The sequence below is a fragment of the Apus apus genome, chromosome 4 (assembly GCF_020740795.1).
Source record: "Apus apus isolate bApuApu2 chromosome 4, bApuApu2.pri.cur, whole genome shotgun sequence".
In the NCBI taxonomy this organism is placed as follows: Eukaryota; Metazoa; Chordata; class Aves; order Apodiformes; family Apodidae; genus Apus; species Apus apus.
This window is the reverse complement of record NC_067285.1, coordinates 54,335,606-54,357,810: the sequence shown is the minus strand read 5'-3', so window position 1 is coordinate 54,357,810 and position 22,205 is coordinate 54,335,606. Positions and strand designations below refer to the sequence as shown.

The following is a 22,205-nucleotide window of genomic DNA, read 5'->3' as shown; positions in this document are numbered from 1 at the left end:
GGTGTGCTCCACCTTACTTGGATTACATGGACTGTACAAAGTGTTCTCAAACCTAAGATGAAATGCAAACATTCAGCTAGCCACCACTTGAGAGAAAAAGTAAGATAAAGAAAGAAAGCACTTACTAACAGAAAACAGCAGCTGTTTTTATATCCTGCCTTTTCATTATCTCAGTAGAGAATGGTCCTGGGTCATGCCTTAACTGTGGTGAAGTAGAAGGGCCTGATCCTTCGGTGTACCATGGAGGTTTGCTGTGTTAACACAGTCCAGCACTTTGCAAAACACCACATGAAGCTGGTACAATCAGGCCATACAGATGAGATGCTGGAGAACAGGTCCCCATGACTCCCAATTTGCTCCAAACCCTTGTGTTCCGTGGCCTTCTGTGGTGGTGGTTGCTTTTTTTCCACCTGCTGGATGACTAAAGCAAGCAAGGCAGCATGACTTGTTCTGGCACAGAGCTGGAATCATCTCTCAGTACCACGGGCACCTTCAGGTGGCCCATCCACCCAGGTATCACCACTGACTTGATGAGAGAGACCTTAGAAGCGTGAGTTCCCATAGCCAGGTTAATTCTCAACCATTTCAACTTCTGGCACACAAGTCACCTCAGTAAATCCTTCCCCTGAGTAATGTTTTTCCCTGAGACAGGCATTAGGTGAGGCTGCAGCCGAGGTGCCCTGTGCTCACCCCACGTTGAAGAGGTGTGCTCAGGGGCCATGAGAGCACTAGGCAAAATGGCACTGAGAAACATTGAGGACAGGCACAGACCCAAAGAAAAGGGTTCTCTGTTCTCTAACCCTAATATTGGTGCCACAAACTGTGTCAAGATTTTTTTAATGGAAAACCTGTGTGGGATGTGTGTTCTCTTTTTAAGATTTCTCTCTTTTGAAATGGATCTGACAACTGTTAAAATTTCTGAAAGTTTCAGAGGAAGAGGAGATCTCTGTGCTCCTTCAGCAACCTTTTGCTTGCATGCAGTCCCCAGCCTTCTCTCCTCATTTTCTCCCCCTCGCACCTACTCATGAGCACAAGTTTGGGAACAGGAATGAGATGTATCAATTCAGTATTATCCCAGCAAGAGAAGAGCCTCCTCTATTGCTATTTTTAGCTCAGCGGGTGCACCCTGCCTGCCATGAATTCAATACAGTGAAGTGTTTAATTCAGCCTCCTCACTCATTTAAAAGAAGGCTGTTGAGCACTCTGACCACCACAGCTCCACTTTTACAGCTGGCCGTAAATTTCCGAGCGTGCAGTGATATCTTTAGCTTTGACTCCAGAGATTTCCTGTTGAGCTGCGAGATGCAATCCTGCAAGCTGAAGCTGAAGCTAAATATACCCTCTTGGGCTGACACACAGCCAAACAAACAAGGGCAGTGTCAACATGAGTTTTTTCCAGAGCTGAACGGGTTGAGTTATTCTGGAGGAGGTGGGGCCTAGTTCAATTAATTAGGGAATTACCTCTGTTTTGGCATTTACATAATCTTTGGACCTCTTTTTGCACTCATCTCTTTGTATGCCCATAGAAAAGACCATACAGCCTATGTTGCAGGACTGCACTGCACTCTGTGCTCAGCTTGGACTACCAAGTCCATCATGGATGGAGGTTTTCATCCTGTGAGCAATGCCTTTGGCTTCAGAAAAACCTTGTAGCTTTTCACTGGTACTAGTCAGCACGGCACAGCTCTTCAGAAAGAAGAGAAAATTAGGTTTGAAGCAGAGAAAATAGCAGTATAAATTAGACACACACCACTGGCTTCTTTCTCTTCCTAAAGCCAATGTGAAACTGGTGCCACACATTTTGAGTGATCCTTCCAAGTACAAGGTTAGGAATGGGAATATCTACTTCCTAAATTTTTAGAGGTGATTTTATTATGATGTGGCTGTTAGTCAATGTGCTCCTCATCATTTCACATAAGATATAGGATATAATTTTAGGCCATAAGAAAATGTTTTGAGGGGAAGAAAAAAGCTAATTAGTCTTTCAGGTTGTAAACCTTGCTTCTGACATTGTAAATCTTCAGTAATTTCCTCTTGTAAGCAGACGTGTCCGTGCCCAGCACCTGCTGAAGATGCAGCAGGCCTTCCTCTTCTGCAGCTGCATTGGGCTGTGTGGTTTTCAGAAGGAAGGTTAACACCGGGTGATCTGTAACTGAGGCTGTCACTGCACTTAAAGTCACTGTGGAAAGCTGTGGAACAAGGGTTCCCACCCTGCTGTGAGAAGGAACAAAAGGAAGGCAGGGGCACTCCAGGAGCTCCTATACCACTTCCCCCAGCAGCTTTTGAAGGCTTGGGGCTCTGCCTTGGCTCATATCTTTGCTGATTTTAGCAGCTAGCCAAAGGAGCTGGAGTTTGATGCAGGATTGTTTCTGAAAATCAGGGAGAGGAAGAATGTTTGGGGATTGATTTATTTATTTTCTCCTTTTTCTGGGCATTGTCACTGCACTGTTCTTCAGGTGGTGGTGTGTTTATGCTTTTTAAGACAGAAATGTCTCCTCGTAAGCTGTGAGAACACATACTACTATGTCAGCTCAGAGTAATGGATGATTTTGGAAGGAAGCCAAGATAGAAAACATGCCACTTACAGTTAAATAAAGATAATAATGCTAATTGATGAGTTATAGGGCAACAATACACATTGCTAATGTGCTGTGCTTGTTACTGAGCTGATTTTTTTTTGCAGTGACAAACTGAATGCTGAAATCTGCCGATCAGTTTGGAGCTGTCTGACACAAAGTTAGGCAACATAACACCATGCTGGCTAAGAATCGCATACCTTTTTGTTTTTTGAAGAAGCTGAACTGTTTTCCTAGGGTGCACATTTACTCAGCTAACAGTACATGAGAGCATGAGCACTGTGGTTAAGTTGCTGGAGATGTGTGTGTGGTGTAAGCAGCACAGCACTTGGGTGTCCTGATGCTGCTGCCAGTGGTGGGGCCTGCCTGCCTTGTTTCTGGGCTTCTCAATGAGGAAGTTCCCCAGATCACACCCTGACTGTTGGCTATCTCCCACAGTCCCTAAGCTGTTTTTGAGAAGTCTGGCAACTTTTGAAAGATCTGGAGTCAGCCCACTGAAAGCACAGTAACTCAGTGAATATTAGCTGGGCATTTTTCTAAAGGGAAAACCCCCACTGCATTTGGAGCAGGTCCAGGGGAGGGCCACAAAAATTATCAGAGGGCTGGAGCACCTCTCTGATGAAGACAGACTGAGAGAGCTGGGATTGTTCAGCCTTGAGAAAAGAAGGCTCTGGGGAGACCTTAATAGCAGCCGTCCAGTACCTGAAGGGGCTGCAGGGAAGTTGGGGAGAGGCTGTTTACAAGGGCTTGTAGCAACAGGACAAGGGACAGTGTTTTCAAACTGAGAAGAAATTTAGACTAGATATAAGGAATAAATATTTTTAAATGAGGGTTGTGAAACACTGGAACAGGTTGCCCGGAGAGGCTGTAGATGCCAGCTCCCTGGAAACATTCAAGGTCAGGTTGGATGGGGCTCTGAGCAACATGATCTAGTTGAAGATGTCCTTGCTCATTGCAAGAGGGTTGGACTAGATGACCTTTAAAGTTCCCTTCCCACTTAAACTATTCTGTGATTCTATTCACAGGTAAATGGCTGTCAGAACATGAGTAAAGTCTTTCTGTCTTTGTGTCTATCTGTGATAATATTTATCATCATCTGCTACCTGTTTCTCAGAACTTGTTGGTAGCTGGTGCCTTTTGGTGAAGCCCAGCACTGTGAGGAACAGTGAATCTGGTGGACACCACAGCTGCCAGCCTGTGTTGCAGATGGTATCTCAGTGTTACGTGTGTGTTTTCATGCATAATACAGGAAATCAGGTTTGAGGTCTTTAAGCTTAATTCCAGTCAAAATTAAAAAAAATGTTTCCACACAAAGGATAGAGCTCAGCATTTTCAGTGGGCTGCCGTGGAGGTGCCTGAATGCTTTGATTTTTGGACACTGACAAGCAGACATCAGTCTGCAGAGACTCACAAAAGACTCAGACACTCCTAGTAAGCATTAATGCATCTTTTATTTGAAACATTTTTAATCTAGTTTACCAGCTGGAATATAGCACAGGAATCTCACCTCACCTGGTTTTTAGGGGAAGATTTGATTACCAAGTTTGCTAACTAAGCAACAGTGCTGCTGAAAACAGTGATCCAGACCTGTTAGACCTGTCCTAAGTAAGAATCATTATTCCTTTAGGTGCTTCCTAGTATGTTCCCAGGTTATTGCAGTGTTGTAGGCAGTTTTGGAGGAAAAGATTTCTAAAATGTTAATGACAGAGTTACAGCTACAACCTAAGGGGAGGGGGAGCTCAACAAAAGAAGGATTCATTAGAGAACAAAAGAAACACTGGAGGCTTTTAACCTAGGAGTCTCCCACACAGTAACTAGGTGTACTGCCAATGTGCTACAGATGTGCCTTACATGAACACGTAAGGTAATGATATGTCTACAAAGGGCTGAATTCATCTGTTTGATGTTTTGTAGTGAATTATACTTAAGCAGGTGGGAAGCTGCAAACTCCCCAGTCCCTCCATATGTCAGAAATATGATATTAAGGGGTCCAAAGATCTCTTCTGCAGGTTTTGTAGAATCACAGCTGACGGCCACACCATGTGTTGGTAAATTGGAGCCCTGCTCTACTATTGGGAAGTGCAGCCTGTGGTTTTGCAGAGGCACTGTTTGCTTTTCTTTGTGAAGGGTTTGAGGTATCAGCTCTCTGTTTTTAGAATGCAGGCAGGGAGTAAAGTTTCTGGAAGGAAAGAGGCAAGCCATATCCCTGGAGATTTCAGGGACTCTCTTTTTTCATGTCTTGCCAGGTGAATACTGGAGGGATGCTCAGAGGGGGCTGAGTGAGGAGAGCCTCCCTGGGCTGAAGTGCTCTCTGGAACAGCCTACAGAGGCAGTGCTGTCCCTCATTTGGGCCAGGGCACACCAGGCAGCCCCTGCTTCCTTGAATACCCCTGAATCAGCCTGGGGAGAGGGGGGGGCTGTACATAGCACCAACTTCCATGAAGACCGTGCAGTTGTACTCAAAATATTTGGGGCTGCAAATCAGGATTTAGTCACAGAAATGTGACCACTGTGCCTGTAACCCAGGGTGTGGCAGTAGGAAACCCAAGCCGAGTTATTTACACTACAAAGATGTGTTACAGGAGTTTCCCAACAGTCTGGTTTGTGATCCACTGCAGAAAATAAATTACATCTGTATCCAGGATTCAGACCCACTCGTGATCAGGATTGGGAGTTACACTAACTTGACTGCAGTTTCTCTTGTTCTTTCCAAGGACAACACAGCTGGGAGCCATGAATAAGATGTAGCTTCTTTTAGTGACTTCTACAACAGTGACGTTGGACCCTTAGTAGGATGGGGCCAAGGAGATCTCAAGGGAAGCAAGAAAGAGGATGGGATTCTTGCAGCTGCAGACAGATTAGGGTCAGAATGAAAGTACATTAGAGATACCTATTTGTCTGTAGAGATGCAACAAAACTACACTATTAAAAATCCAGTTCTTCAGATTTAGATTTATTCAGCTCTAGGTGCATCTGTATAGTTTTTGTCATGCCGTTCCATCTTTAGCTATTGTGCATTGGTCTCTCATTGAATACAAAAGGTATTGAGGCTAGCTAGGAAGATCTTTAATTGTAGGTTGTTCCCCTTTTCACTGTACATTATGAAAAAAATGTAGTAAGGAAATGTGAATGCTGGGCTAGAGGAGGTCACCAATCATCTATGCACCTGCCAGTCCCATTAGCTGCTTTGGATTTTGCACTGTATGGGCCTAAAGGAAATGTGGCCTAAAAATAGCTGTCCAACTTTATGAAAATGAGTCAGCCAAACCTTCCTTCAGCTGAGCTGCAGCTGCCTGAGCATTTTGAGCAGCAGTAATAGAAAGCTGCAGTATGGAAGCTCTTTCCTTCTCTCAGGAGGCTTGATGTTACAAAGGATAAAGAATGATGGATGAGAGATCTGCCTTGTTTTTAGTTAAATAACTTCTAATACTACCTAAGAGGAAGCAGAGGGATTTTGTCATCCCATCAGCATTTTAGATACATGCAGAGCAGAGCTTTGGTTTGGTGGCTGGGATTTTCAGAGTCACCACTACTTACTGTTATTTTTTCAGATCAACATGTAGCTTTGCATTGGCCCTCTGGGACACAGTCAAATTCATGGTGGCAGCAGACCTATTGCTTATATTAATGAAGGGCATCATTCTTTGCAAACAGTTTTGTTGTGGTGGTTTTTGTCTCTTAATAATGTCAATAGGACTTTTCTGAGGTTTGCGTTTTTCTATTGTGGGTCCTTTTTAAGGTATTGAGATAGTGATATTACAGAGAGGAAAGTGGGGGCAGGGGGAGCCTAGCTCAAAGTCTGCAAAATAATTTATGCTTTTTTTTTAAAAAAAAAAAAAGTCTGTATTCTTAATTCATGTTAGTGATACCTCAAAGAATGCACTGCAGTTGAGTGGCAACTGCACCAATTAGCAGAGCTGCTGTTGGTTTGTGAATTGCATGTGAAATGTAGAATTTGTCCAGAAGTGCTAATGCAAATTGCTCAACAAAATGTGCCCTCTGTGTCAAGTTTTTCAGTTGTTTTGACACACTGATGTCTTCTCAGATTTCTCTGATCGGCAGATCCTGCTCTCAGTTGACAGCTACCAGAGCTCATAAAGCAATGGAAATATTTCTTGTTGCCATTAGCTGTGTTTCTGCAAAGGGGGCTACAAGCTACCTTGGGACTGGTTACTTGCTATACAACATAATTTTGACTTTTCTTTATAGGGCGCTGAACTTTACCTTTCTAGAATTAAATGCTAAAAACCTAGTAAATGCCAAAGATTTTACCTGTGCAGAAGCTCAAAGACCTGGTATCTGCCACGACAGTAATTTGGTCACTTTGCATGTGTTCAGCATCCTCTGTTCTTGTATGTGGTGATAACCTTTGTGCCTCACCATATGAGGCTGAGTTACAATTGCCGTGGGAACTGTAACTTAGCATTTCCTGATTTCCAGCATACACTATCTCATCCTAACACTGTGTCCTTTAAAAGAAGAAGAAATGGGGCAAGGGCACATTGAAATGTTGATGTTCTCACACCTACAGAATATAAAATAACATATTTAGCTGGATGCAGATTTCAGTTGCATTCATAACTGCTTGGGCTGTGGTGGGTAGCAGACCTGACTCATAGTCACAGTTAAGAAGTCCCGTAGTGCTGGGGTCCCTGCTAATGCAGGATAAAAATATGTTTCCTTCCCCCCACATGCTTCCAACCTAAGATAAGAGATAACACAGGGAGTACAAGGGAACAGAAGAGATTGCTGGACATCATGGAGACAGGAATTTCTACACACTTCTACAAATGTAACAATACTGGGAGCAGAATTTAGGGTCAGATTTGTATGATATTGACAGTCTCCTCCCAAAAATGAAGTCCAGCAGGGTGGGAAGAGTGAAGGTTGTTCTATCTAAAATGTAATGTGGAAAAAAGCTAAGAATGATGAGGTAATGGAAAGTCTCAGCACTGTATGAGAGATGATGCATGAGGCAGCATGTGCTGCAGCTGGATTTGAGAGCAAGGGAGGGGGCTGAAATCCAAAAGAAGAAGAAGCCAAGAGAGGGCTGCAAAGAGATAAATGGCACAGTCAAGATGACAGGTAAAGAAAATAACCTGGGCAGCAGCACTCTGCCTGCCTGCAAGCAGCAGAAGAATGCAACCATCAGGGTGGGAGGCGATGAAAGCCTGGCTATGGGACTCTGTAGGGAGGTTTGAGGCAAAGATGACAACCAGGTTATGGACTGAGTGACAGGCAAGTGATGGTGGTGTCCACAGGGACTGAAGAAACAGAGAGGAGAGGAGACCTAGGGAGTAGGATGAGAGCCTACTTTGAGCTTGAGCTGACAGATATCCACAAGATTATCCCAGAGGCATGGTGTGAATTTAGTTGGAACAGATGGGAACTGGGCCAGGGACAGAGAGGTGAGTCTGTGAGTGGCTGGTGGCCCTTGAGTGTGTCTACAGAGTGAGTTTGCTGAGAGATACAGGTGAGAAAGAAAGGAGAAGAGGCATGAGGACACAGACCCACAAAATGGGGGTGAGTGGGAGGGTGAGTAGTGACGAACTAGTCTGAGTAACACTGTGCAAACAACTGAAGGTGTTGGAGTCAAGTAGATGCACTGGGAAAGGAGGATCAGATTTCCAGTGGAGCATGGTCAGCAGTGCTGGAAGGAGCTGACAGGCTATGGCAGCCAGCCTGGCATAATGGTGCAGAGCTGCAGCCACACAAAAGGTATTAGAGACTCTGAGATATTGGTTTCTGCGACAAGCGAGAAGTGAAAGCCTGTTTGGAAAAGAATCTGCGTTGGAGATGGAGACTAAATTCAATATAAATCACATAAATCATAGGCAGCACACTCAATAAGCTTAGAGATGACAGTGAGAAGAGAGTGAGAGCTGGAGAGTCACTTGGAGTCAAGGGTTGTTTGGATTATTTTTTTTTTTTAAGCATGAAGATAAATAATGCTTGTACTGTGAGGAAATGGACCGAGAGGAGAGCGTGATATAAGGAAGAAGGAGGCAGGTGAGGGCAAGAAACAGGAGAAAACAGGATGCAGTGGTGTTGTCTAGACAAGCAGAAGGGCTGGGGACTGGTGATGAGGCTACCACCTCTGTGACCAGGAGGGGAGAGCTGGGCAGGAGGTGAAGGAAAGCAAATAGGGGGAGATGTAGATCATATCATGCTTTGTTAAGTCTTTCATGGGAGAGATCAGCACACTCTTGTGCAAAAGCCTGTCTGGTGAAGGCAGGGCTTGAGGAGTGAGTCAGAGGCTGCAAAGAGGCAGCTGGGATTGCATCTATGAGGGCTAGTTAAGCTAGCAAATATGAGTGTGCATTAGAAAGGTGGCAGGATAGAAGGAGGCAGGAAAGCATTCATGGTGTGGAGGTTTAAAGCATAAGAGATAAGCAGTTGTCTCAGAAGATGTATCAAGATGTATCCAGAAAGCCGCAGAAGGTGTGAATAAGGGCTCTGCCTTAGAGACCTGGTAGTCCAGGGATAAAGTCCATACTGCCAAAAGCCAAGCTGGATTAGGCCTTGCAAAATAAATTAATTCAATAGTGGAGTTTTCTTTACTTATCTAAATAAAGGAGATCTCAGAGAGAAGGGGAGAACCACACAGTGAAGAGCATGTCAAGGTTAAAGACAACCTAGGCGTAGCCCAAATCAGAATATCTTGTCTCAGTTTTCACTAGAGCTAGTAAGATTGAACGTCAACATGAAGGCCAGGTGGCTAATGGAAACACAAAGATCATATCCAAGGTGGAAGAAAAATCAAAAGCTTTTCAAGTACTGGAACTCGGTGATCTGAGTAGCCTGGATTCAAGAATGTTAAAAGAACTAGCTCGTGAAATCATAGACCTGCTGTGCCATCCCAGCCACCTCAGCTTATCAGCAGCCGGATACTTGAAATGGCAGCAAAGATGATGTGCTTTTTGCTAGACAGCTGCAGCAGAAGACCACGTCCCTTGGTCTTGCTAGCTACCTTTTGGACACACTTGGCTCTTGATTTTAGACTGAAATATCACCTGCAGAGACAAGCACCTGTAACCAAAGACAAGGGAGTTATTCCAACTTTTTGGAGTCGGACAGGACGATCATGGAATTTATGCATGAACTTGTACAGATGACCATTTTACAGATGACCAATGTGTCTGCTTTGGTGCTTGCATCAGTCACACTCAGCATTGGCCAGAGCCCACCAGAAAACTGAGGTAATGTATGTGCGTGTTCTCCCCCTGGTTTTCTTATGGGCATGGAGCATAAAGTAGTCCTCATTTCACCAGAGTCCTTCTGCTGTATGATCGTCCTCCCATGAGGGCATGATGTGAATGAGCTAGAAAAGAGCAGTAATAGAGGACCAGTGGTGCTCTGCAGATTGTTCACTTGCAAAGCAAGTTGTGCCAGGAAATACCGAGAAAGGTAACGCAGCTTTACTGTGAGCAGCAGAGATGCGGCAGACACGCTCCCTGACCACTCACAGCATTTCTGCCAGACCAGAAGCTAGCAATAGAGTCGGTGAGAGTGCAGGAGAAGTCCCTGAAGGCATACAGAAAGAGGGCTGCTTTATGGAGAGCCCCAAATAATTGTTCTACATTTTTCTGTGCTTGCTCTTTTTTATTATTTTTTTGCCTTGGCAGAAGCAATGACATGGGGCAATTGCAGCTTCTTCCTAGGTTTTGAGGTAAGGTGCCTTCTGCATATGGAAGGAGAGCATATGGCCCACTGTGTTTATTTCTCAGCCAGGATTCCTTCAGGCTTGGCAAATTACATGCTGCTTGCTGAGGAGCAACACAAGTGCCAAGTTTGAATTTCTAAAAATGAAAGGGATTTAATTTATCACAGCACAGAGGAAAGGATCTGAAAAACGCCCTTAAGTGTGAAAAATACCTTTTGTTTATGCTTAAACAAAACAACCAAGGGGAAACTTGACAACATTTCACCTAGAGTTAAAAAAAAACAACTCTGCAGTTGTCCACAGGAGACTTCAGGCAGCTTCTGCCAGGCGTGGGCTAGAGCCAGGCTCCGTGAAATACCTCAACAACCGGCAAGCTCCATGGGGTCCAAAGTGATAATGTGGTACAGGCTTGGGCCATTAGAAGGAAAGGGACTGCCTGGTAATGGGTTAGTGTTTGCTGCTAGAGAGCTCCATTAGAGCATCTTTTCCTCATATTTCTGCTTTTTCCAGGTCCCACATTTTTCCCTGTGTGTGTTAGAAGCTTTTCTTTCTCTTATAGCATTTATTTTTATTGTGGCATTTTCCCTCCGTTCCCCCTTTTCATTGGCCCTGTGTGACAGTTTGTTTAAACCATTTGCCTGCTTTCATCTTCCATTTTTCTTCTCTCCCCCTTCCCAGGGGCTCTCTAGCTGTGATTGTCCTTACGTTTCACATTAGCTTTCCTCCCTCCTGCTCCAGGATGGACTCTAGCAGGGCATTGATTAAAGCTAAAACCTTTAGCAGCAGAAGTTCTAACAGGCACTGACTTCGGGGTCCAGGCACCTCTGCAAGCTCAGTTCTGCACTTTGCTCGCAGACCAGTTTCTGAAGCCTCAGGAAATTTGACAAGATGCCGAGAGGGCAGTGGCAGATCTTCTGGAGTGGCCTGATTTGCACCTTTGAAAGTCTTCAGCTATGCCCACGGTAGAAGGCAGTGGGAACAGGTTGTGGAAAAGCTATTGTGTGGGCTGGCTTTTCAACTCCCTCCTCCTGCCTTTTGCTGCCCAAAAGTCGCTGCTTGCTTTCAGAGTGGTAGGGCGTGCAGTGAAGTGCCATGATGGCACAGCTTCACGCAGCAGTCTTTGGGGAGAGTAATTACAGCCCTCATAATGTGCATAAAATACAAGGTTGGGCACTTGGTGTTTCTTCAAATCCTCGCCCTCCTTCCCTGCCTGCTGCCAGCCCTGCTCGGGGGCCGGAGCTCAGAAGCCAGTGCTGTGGCTGCGGGCAGGCGCCGGAGAGCACAGCTGCAGAGACAGTGCCAAGAGGCCAGGTAGGGGCTGGCTTTGCCAGGCACGCTGGCAGCCCCCCCAGACCTCTTGCACCAAGACACTGATGCCAGGTGGCTGCTCTTCAGGGACAGGAGAGCTGCTCCGTACTCCAGCGGGCTGGGAGCGGTATGTGGGAGTAACCTCTGAGTAACCGATGCGCTGTAAAACCACACCCAGGCCTGCCTCACAGAAACTTGTCTGTGCAGCCATTCCCTCCACAGGTCAAATTAATGGCTTGATTAACTGCATTAGTTCACTCCTGCGAGAAAAGTATGTAAAATACTGTTTCATTGGAGCATGAACACTGGTGCAAACGGCTCAAGATCAGGTGAGACTGGAGAGCAGGCGAATTCATTCCTGTCACAGGGGCTGGGTGGCAGCATGAGAAGCAGCCCTGGGCTGCCTCACAGGCCTGCCAGAGTCACAGGGGCTCTGTGCCTGCTCAGCTCCTCCGGGCCAGCTAGTAGCACAGTCACTGGCCCTTGCTGTGCACAGTGTATGGGCATATCTATGGGGACTGCCCAGGGCCGAAAGGTTCACATTCCATGGGTCACCAGCTATGGTGGTAACTTTAGCCTTGCAAGAGGCTCTGCTTGGGCAAGGACTTTTAACTCATTAAACCAAGTAAGAAGAGCTCATCTTAATTTTACACTCAACAAATATTTTTTCTATTTGTATACTTATTTCTGCCTTTAAGAGATGTATTTAAAGAGGCTATCTGGGTTTAATTTGGGCTGATCCGTTTTTTTCTCCTAAAAATAATAAGACCAATAAAAAATGCAATTACAAGGAAACTAGTTAAGATAAATTAACTGTTCTTCATCAGTGCACAAACCCAACCATTATATAGTTATGCTCCATACCTTGGAACTAGCTGGTGATACTAAGGATAAACAAAACTGGAAGGCAGGAGTGATCTTGCCCTGCAAAGGTTTCTTCCTTGGGGGAGGGGAGAAAGAAGCCAGCGTTGTTACTGGTAAAAGAGGAAATGAGCCTGTTTTAATTATGCTGGTTGAAGTTCAGTAGCAGTCTGGTGAAACGCTGCATTTCTGAATCCCAGCAGCACTGCTCAGAATTTGTGGAGTCAGACCACTGTGCTGAAGCAGAAGAGGGTGCATGGGAAGGCAGAGCTGCTGGTGCCAGCCGGTAAAACGATGACCCCTTCTGCCACCCAGCCTTTGAGACAAACTTCTGATGGCTTTAGTTCTTAAACAGTATTTAAAAAAATAGTTGCTCATTTTAATCTACTTTGTTACCAGAAATGAGGAAGTTAGTCCCTCTGATGGACAAACAAAAATACACAGAAGTAATAGTCTGAAAGATCCTGTTAGTTCTGTGGAAAGAATAAACTGTATCGAAAACACAGGGAGGACAGATGCAGGCGAAGGGAGGTGAAAGGGAAACAAATTGGCTGCATGCAGAGGTCTGGTGTCAACCGTCAGAGGGATCGTGTTCACTCAGATACTGTATGAAAGACCATGGCAACAGGGGGCCAGGGAGAGTGGAGAGGTTTGTAGCCCCTCCCTGAGACTGGAAGACAGGAAATGGGTGAAGCAATCAGCTCTGCAGAGCCTGCTGCCAGAGTTGGGAATTGTAAACTGGAATATTCAATCCTTTCCTCCTGTAGGCTGGCTCTTTCAAGGCAAAAAAAAAAAGTCTGAAATGAATGGATTTGAAATTCCTTTAGTTTGTCAGATGGTACCATTCTGCGAAAGGTAGCTTTGCTTTGGGCAGCCTGATTTAGAGAGAGGGATTAAGATCCCTGCCAGACACAGTAAGTAGCAACTTTACATGGAATTTAATAGGGAGATTTCGGGGGGAATATAGGAACATGCTTTCAGGCTGCTCTGAAAACACTGGGTAGAGATGATGTTTTACTGTGTCACAGTATATGGAAATGGAGTAATATTTTTAATCCCAGTACTAGGCTGAAAACCCTCTTTTTTAACATATATACATACAATACCTAAGAACCCCAGGATGAAGGGCTGTGCCTTTCAGCCTAGCACCAGCCGTTGCCTCTGCAGGTGCTTAGAGCTGTGCAGAGGTAAGGGCAGACAGTGCTTTTCTGTCTTCTCCATCACAGGCCACTAAAGCACACCACTAAGTTGTGTTTATCCAGACAGGCTGTCATCCTTGAAGACATCCAAGTGTGGAGACCTGCCGTTTCTGGTGGGTGATGAAATCACAGTGTAAAAATCTGATTCTTTCTGATTTGAATCTGTCTTCTGCTTCCAGCCCTTGTATCTGGTTTTGCCTTTTTCACTGGATAAAGACCTTTTTAAAGGATTTCCTCCCTCGACAAGGTATTTTTATACACCATGGTCAAAGCATCTCTCAGTTTTCTTTGTGGTAAGCTAAATGGATTGAGCTCTTTAAGTCACTCGCTGGCAGAGACTTTCTGCCTCAAATCATTTTTGTGACTTTTTTTCTGCTCTGACTCTAAAATGTAGCTATCTGATTGTATACATTTTTCTAGTATTCTTCTTCTAATGCAACCTGCAGGATAAGCCACCTCCTGGCTTCTGTTTGCTCTTCTGCTCTTTGTATATTCAAGGATTGCATGAGTTCACATACCATAGCACAGCTCAGCGAGCTTGTGTCTGATTGTCCACTTTGCACATTAAGACTCTGCTTTCAAGCCTCTGCTTTCCTCAGCTTTTTGGGAAACACTTTGTTCCCAGATGTGAAATACCCATCCTCCATCGATTTCTGTCAGCAGTTGCCTGGAACAGCCCCCTTTTCCCTGGGGTCCTGCTCTGCACTCCTGGCCTTCAGCAGAAGCAGAGCCAGCTCACCATGTCCAAGGGCTCTCTGATCATCAATGAGTAGGGTTGGCCAGTCCCTGCCTGTGCTTACCCACACCCAGCTGCCTGGCTCTCGGGGCATCAGCTGGTGGTCGTTCTGCTTGTTCTGAAAGAAAATTGTGTGATTGCTTTTAGCTGTAGTTGGGAGAGTGAATGACAAGGAAGGAATCAATCACTGCGTTGTAAGATTTAAGACAAAGAGGAAAGTATCTTTTCCACTCCTGTTTGTTCTGGTTTTGAAGTCACTTATGTTTAATGTGCATAACTGTACATATATGTGTACATATCACCCCTGAACTCCTGTGGAGGATCCTCTCACTGTAGGAGATCCCTGGAAATACAGTGGGGTAGACACAGGATTTATGCTCCTCTTACTTAACTAAGGATCAGATTATCGGTAGAGGGCAACTCCCATGTAGGTGTTAAATAAGCAGTCAGATCCCTACTAAAGTTCATCTTAGTGGGTGCTCTGCAACCGTGAAAACCTGTCCAGATGTGCTGTGCTGACCATTTGGAAATTGTGGCTCTTTTTTTGGCTCCGTGAATGGCAGCGTGGCTCTTTCAATACCTGATTTTGTGTCCAGGGGCCAAGCACTTGATTCTGCCCCTGGGCTGCTTTAAAAGCAGGTGGCTGAGGATGCAGAGACAGGAGGGGTCCCAGCAGGGTCAGAGCCTGTGTTCGAGCTCGCTCTGCAGCACAGCTGAGCCAGGAGAAGAGGCCTTGGCACCATCCACCCTCGTGTAATCAGCCTCTTGGCTTCGCCTGCCCATTGGTGAGGACTTCTCCGCAAAGCTTCCCTGTCCCGGCACGAGCCACCATGATCAGGAGGGAGCAGTTTGCAGTCTGTGAGTAGCACAGAGGGGCTTTGGGTGTTGCTGACAATAACCAAAGTGAAAATCCCAAGTCACAATGAAGCTTGGATTAGTTTGGGTTTGAAGCTCTGTAACTGCTTAAGTGCTGCACTTAGCCTGAGTTGCTTGAATCAGTGTTCAGCTCCTGTGGTAAGGCTCCATCTGGGCCTGGAGCAGGCATGGTATGTAAGAGGCAGCTGCGTAGAGCCTAGTGTTGCGTCTGTCATCACCAGTTTCCACTTCCAGGTTTCACCTCCATGCCTGACCTCCAGCAGGAACAGTGGAAGGAGGCTGGGTGTGCACACCCATGGCTGGGTAGCTGAAGCCACCCAGAAGCCCAGGTGGCACCAAACTGCTGCCAGGGCTGGGCAGGGCTGTACAACCCAACCTCATCTTGGAGGTTAATAGCAGCAGAAGTGCTCTTGGTAAACAGCTCTGCTCCCAGGCACTTGGGAGCATTTTCCTGTCAGCAGAGACCTTTTGCCTGGGCTGTGCTCCTGTTTTAGGGACACGCAACCCAGGGCTGCTCCCGGTGATGTCAGTGGGGCCTTTCGTCATTGGTTGTTTAGAGCTTTTGCCAAAAAAAATGGAAAGGAGAAGAAATATTCCGGGTGGAAGGGTGGTGTTCCAGCTTGATGAGGAAGGCCTGGCTTTAAACCTGTTATGAAAACTGGAAACAGGAAGTTTTCGCTATGAGTAGGTAAACTCTGGTACCTTGAAATGACTAAACACACAACACTGGAAGTAACACCTTTGTGCTAATCTTTGTACTTCCTCCAGCTGCTGCATAGTGCACGGGGCTCATGTCAGCTGGCAGAGCTCCTTTCAGTGCTTTCTTCCTTTTTAAACTCTGGAATTAACTTATAAGGTAATACAATACAAAACAGAGTGCCTTCTGCAGCATTACCATGGGGTGAACGCGTCCCTCAGCCATAGCTGTGCGTGCACCAGAGCCAGGACAGTAGTTCTGTAATGAGAATGTTTTGAAGGCAGTTCAGTGAGGACTTGGGCTGCAGCCCCAAAGGCAGCTGTGTACTGTGGCTCCGTGGAGGAAGCTCCTGCTGATGTCACATCACAGCATGCCCTTTGGCTCTCAAGTTTTCCCCCCCCCCCCCCTCCTTTTCCTTCTAGTAGCTGCAGCAAAGGCTCCATTATTTGGCAGCGTGGTGTTGCTTTTGTCTATAAATGGAAGCAGTTGGCCCATCTCCCAGTATAACACAAGATAGTCCTGTGCATCGGTTATGCAATCTGTAGCCTGATGACTTCATCAGAAGTAGGGGGAGGGCCAAGGGGTGGTAGGAAAAAGCCTTTGCCATCAGCTCTGCTGGAGGGAGCTGATGTCTGTCTACCCCTTTCCAAGCAAAGGAAGCGCAGTGACGGGGTGGGTGAAGGGGCTGGGTGGGGGATCCATGCTGGGTGTGTTTCCCTGCCCCGCCGTGGAAGCCCCTGCAGGGGCTGCAGCCCTCACTGTGCTGCAGGGGCGGCGTTTGGCCAGGTCGTGAAGTGCAGTATGAGATGGGGACATGGGGAGAAGTGGAAAGAGGAGCTGGAAGTAAACTTTCCAGGGCAGGTGTTAAAAAGAGAAAGAACCTAAGTATCAGAGAGCTGCCTTTCAGCGGAGCCCTTCAGGGAATATCTCTGCGAAGTAGAGGTGTGGACAAATTGCATTTTCTTGTTGTTTCCTCAGAAGCGTCCTTGAAAACCTGACCTTCATGCAGAAGGGCTGAGCCTAAATTCCCAAGCTGCACTCAAGCATTGATTTTAGCCCTTTCGTGGGCTGGGCTGGGTGTTGTAAGATTACTTTTCTGTGTGTCCCCAAGACCACGGCCGTTGACGTAACTACATGAAGCAGATGAATCTAAACCTCACCTTGTCATGCTTTGCACAAAGGACCACGAAGTGATATAGGTCCTTCTCATCGAACCAGTGCTTTTGAATGAGTACCCGTCTCTGTAAAACAATTAAAGGGGTTCTAATGAGCAAACGTTGAGGCAGGTGCTGCCGAGCAAGCAGGGCTCTGCAGCGCTCACCCGGGCTGGCTGGGGCCGGCAGAGGTGAAGAGCACGGGGATCACCACACGCCGTACAGGCTAGTGGCTTTCCCAGTCCTGGAGAAGAGGTGGGCCCGGCCTGCGGATCAGCTCCTGCCCGCTTTCTTCTCTTCAGGGGAAGCCAGCCCGGGCGAGCCGCGGCGACGGGCCGGACCCCCGGGCCGGACCCCCGGGCCGGGCGGCGGGCGGGCAGCGACACCTGCCGGCGGGCGGCGGCGCCGGGGCTGCAGCTCCCGCGGCGGGGCGGGGCGAGACCCCGCTCCGCTCCGCTCCGCTCCGCGCCGGGGGCTCCACCGGGCCCCTCGGCAGCCCCGGCTGGCGCCTGGCGGGGGGAGGAGGAGGAGGGGGTTGAGATTTCCCCCCTGGCCTTCCAGCGCTGCCGTTTCCCAGCGCTTAAAAGGCAGCAAATTGGATTAGAAGCGTCAAGAGAAGGCAGGGTGGCTTGAGGAGGTGTCTGTGTCCTCACGCAGCCTCTGCCCCCTTCAGCTGCCTGCTTTTGGTCCATTGCCGAGAGACGGGAATCTAAAATGAACGGTTTGTGTGGTTAAATGTAATTGGGCTTGAAGATCTTAAGGGTCTTTTCCAGCCAAAACGATTCTAGGAGTCTATGAAATCTTGAGATTCTGGTGCAATGTAGGGGGAAATCAGTGCTGCCAACTCCCACTGTTTGTCGTGTGCACCTCAAACCTGGGCTCCGCAATCCAAACGACTGCGTGAAACTGCTGTTGTGGAGAAAGGGAAATGGAAAGGGAGAGAAAATAGACTTGTCTCCGTGATGAGGGAGAAAAAGTTCAGAAAAACATGACTCTCAAGTGACATATCCTGAACGGAAATAAACCTAGTACACAACTTTATTATTCTATTATCAGTGAATTGTAAAGTGTTCTTGCTTTATCTGAGGGGAGCTTTGAACTCCAGGAGAGAAGAGGAACCTGCCACCTGCTCCCTGTGCGAAACTGCCCATGGCTTGGTCACAAGCCTCTTTCCAAGAACCCTTACTTTCTTCTAGCTCAAGTTTTCACCCACAGACAGTGCTTCTTGTCAGTGAACTGTAATTTTGCTTGTCCATGGAGCGCCCTGAGTAACATGGCCTTCTCTCTGCCTTTGCCCAGGAACAGCATCAAGTGGGATTGTCCCGGGCCACCGGGCCTATGCAGCCTTCTGTGCCAGCGGGCTCCAGCGGCGTTGTCACAGGCACAAGCTCTGGTGGTCCCTTCCTGGGAAACCAACCTCAAGCAGCCATCATGAAGCAGATGCTGATTGAGCAGAGAGCCCAGCTCCACGTGATAGAGCAGCAGAAGCAGCAGTTTCTACGAGAGCAAAGGCAGCAGCAGCAGATCCTAGCAGAGCAGGTACAGTATCTGCTTGTCTCAGTCACTGTGGTAGACACGGGTTTGGGAGCAGGAGTGCTAGAGAGAGAGAGCAACACTAGCTCTTCTTTCTATGTTTGGTACTGCTCTCCCCATGGCTTGCCTCGTGGTATTTCAGCCATGGTTATCAAAGAAGAGGCAGCTGTCTCAGTCCTACCATTAGCTTGGAAAATATTACCCTTGTTCCCAGCAGCGGGCTTGACAGTCACATGGGATTTTAGACACTTTGCTCTTAACCTGGTATCTCACAGTGCGTTTACTCTGGCAGAAGCAGACTCTGCTACGGTTACAGGTCCTCTCCTCTACCTCTGACTGGTCTTGCACTGGCAAAAGCAGTGTACAGCTGTGCAGTGATCTGGGACAAAGAATTGGTGTGGGTTAGAAGTAACCTACAAAAGAAAAAAGTTAGTATTTACCCAGATCAGTTCCTTAATCTGATTTAACACTTACCAGTATGAGCAATTTTGTTGGCACAAAGGAGAGGCAGAATCAAGGGGGGAACGAGAAGCTGAAGTGGGAGAACAGTAAAAGCACCTCTTGGAGCAGCAGTGTGGAACTGCTGCACCGGTGCCTGTCACTGGGCTTCCCAATATCGATGTTAAATTACCCGGGCTGAATGCTGATTTTTATGCATGTTTAACTCAGCTGTAGTTTAAAAGCAACCCAGGAGAAAGTCAGTGGAAAGTCACACTGTTCAGCTCCTGTGAGCTTCTACCCAAGCTGAGACTTGCAGTCCTGCAAGGCTATCTTGAACATGTTCTAATGGGTCAGTGCTTGCTTCAGCTCTCTTGCTGAAGAAATACAGTGTAAGACCTGGGCTCTGCTTTAATTTGAGTTGGAACTTGTGCATGTTGTATAACCACAGAAATACTAATAGCCTTCCTCTCTCCTCATGGTCCTCTTGAGAACTGGAAAAATGTACCTGCAATGGACAGGGAGGATGCTCCGAGAAATCTGAAGGGTAAAGATGCATAAATTGGTTCAGAGGTGAACAAGTGCAGTGCTATGTGCCTAACAAGGTTCCCTTTATTTTTTGATAGTTTATAACAGAAATTTATGAACATAGGGATTAGTACTTCCTTTTTTCCTACCTTTGCCATTGTCTTACCTTCTTTACACATTATTGGTTTTGGACACAGCATTTTTACAGCTTCAGATGAAGCACTAAGACATGTCCTTTTAGTAATTGCTTGGTCAAGTATACCCTAGGCCTTGAAAGCTCTTGTAAACACACACTTTGTTTTTGTAAGCAGCCCTTGATTCCTTTTTTGATGCCTGAGTATTAACAGAAAATAACCACAGATGAGCAGTGTGGGCTGGATCAAGGGAGGGAGGCATTTTGCAATCACCTGCTCTCCAAATACTCAAATACTTTATTGGAGCACAAGAGGAAATGTGTCTGAGCAGCCATTCCTGCTTTGGCTGGAGAATGGTCCCAGGCTGCTGTGCTCAGGTCAGGAAGCAGCAGTCCTTGCAGCCCAGCACTTTGATTGCAGAGGTGGAGGGAAGTCTTGTGCCAGGAACACAAACCTCTAGACCTTGGCCTGGCTGGGGGAAGGAAGGGTGGTAGAGCTAAGTGAGTGAAGTGATTTCATATCCCTCCCCCTCCTTTCAGCCTGAAGACAGTTAAGTTTGCGCTGTAGAGGTCGAGATGAAGTGGTTGTAAGTAAGAAGAGAAGCTGTTAGCCTCAGTGCTAAGTCCTTTTTGAACCAAAAGGAGTCTGTGTGCCGAGTAGCCCAAGTGCTCTCAGGAGGACTCTTCAAATGACTCTGTCTCTCCAGAACAGCTTGCTAGATAAGAAACACTGCAGTTCTGCTGCAGTACTTTTGCCACCAGCTGTTTTCTCAGCTTACTAATTAATTAATCATCTTTTTCTCTTCTGCTTTCTTTCCCTTACTCTTTTTCAGCAGTTGCAGCAGCAGTCACATTTGCCTCGGCAGCATCTGCAGCAACAGCGGAGCCCGTATCCGGTGCAACAGGTCAATCAGTTCCAAGGTAAAAGTCAAATTTTTCTTCCTATATTGACTCAACGTATGCCCCTGTAGCAGGCACATGAAAGTTCATGCATTAAGGGGTTAAGCGGTGTGCCAGAATAGGAACTCTGGCTGTTGCACACTTGCACATACCATGTATTTTACCAAAGGGGAATGCACAGGCTTGTGTATTTAGTTAAGTTTCTAATTTCCTTTCTGCTCCCCTCAGTGAAAGCTGCATTTTTTTATTTTACACTAGTTTTGCCTCCTTGACATCTGGAGTCTATGGATTTATCTTGTTTGCATTCACTCTCATTGTGCCTTTTTTGTCAGCCAGTCTCTCTCACTGTATCTCAGTTTTACTCCTCTTTATTCCCCACTTTACCTAATTTGTAGAGCAGGGAATTTCAGAGAGGCCATCCTTATCTGGAGAAGTGTCTGATAAATGTCAGGTATGGGAAACACAGTGAAATATCTGAGATGAAACAGAGATCTTTTAATGTTCTCAAAAAAAGCAAATATTGTTTCAATGAGCTCACATATAACTGGAGAATGTAAGGACAATCATTTCGGCTTAGGAAAACAAGTTAATTCTGAACTTTTTACATGCAAAGCATCAGCTAAATGTCTTCACTAACCATGGATTCTAAGTAGACATGAAATGAACATACACTTGTGCTGTATATTTGTGATAGTGTCGTGTAGCTGCAACAGAAATCAAGGGAGGCAACTGTATTGCAGTTCTTGTGCTCAGGAATTGAACAAGCAGTCAGATCTTCTGCTCGTATCTATCAGAGTGGCTCCTTCTGTAATTTCCTGCTCATTCGTATCTTTGGCAGCATAAATTCTATATGAAATGATAATTTTCCCAATAACTCATTTGCAAAATCAAATTATATGTGTGTGCACCTCCATGAGATGCACATGTAAAATCCTTCTACATTAATGCTTTTTTGAAACCTTGCCTTCATATGTATTATTTAAAATAAATGCAGAAGAGAGTTGAGGCTAATCTGACAGAGCTAGGAATTAATTTTCATAAATGAGGTAATTTAAATATAAAAATTTCACCAGTTTTCCTGTTTAGTCACAGGAATGTAATCAACTGCAGTAGGTCATGTGTGAGACCAGAAGGTGGCCCAAAATCCTAAAATCTGTTGCGTCTCTCTTTTAACTGCATCTTGTCTGAACTCTTTCCTCTTATACCAAGTACAGGAGTTTGCACCAGTAGTGTGTGAACCACATGCTGGCAGTGACTCCTTTGAAAGTTTTCAACTGCTGTTTCCAATTAAAAATAGCTAAAAATGCATTAGGTTTTATCATCTGCACACTTAAGCACTTGCTGAAATTGTAGCAAAAAGAGACAGCTTCTAATTGTGGAAGAGGGAGGTGAACTAAATTAAAAAGACTCAAGGAGACCTCAGTGCCAGTCATTAAGAAAACAGTTTAATTGATAACATAGATAAAGCAGAAGTTGTGCTACATTTGCCCTGTGCAAGTGGGATCCAGATGGTCTCTCTTCATGCTACAAAATATTTCATTTATCTACCTGTTGGAGAGCTGAGTTAAAGGCATCCTCCAGAAGGTTATCCTGCTGCAGCAAA

At 46.1% G+C, this 22,205-nt stretch overlaps 1 protein-coding gene across 1 annotated transcript in view; it reads left to right on the top strand.

Annotated features, from left to right (window-relative positions):
- MAML3 (mastermind like transcriptional coactivator 3) overlaps window positions 1-22,205 on the top strand; it is a 247,577-nt gene that overhangs the window by 219,132 nt on the left and 6,240 nt on the right. The window contains exons 3-4 of the mRNA XM_051618688.1: window positions 18,370-18,609; window positions 20,536-20,623. Of these exons, the coding sequence (XP_051474648.1) occupies window positions 18,370-18,609; window positions 20,536-20,623 (328 nt within the window). The remainder of the gene's footprint in view (window positions 1-18,369; window positions 18,610-20,535; window positions 20,624-22,205) is intronic.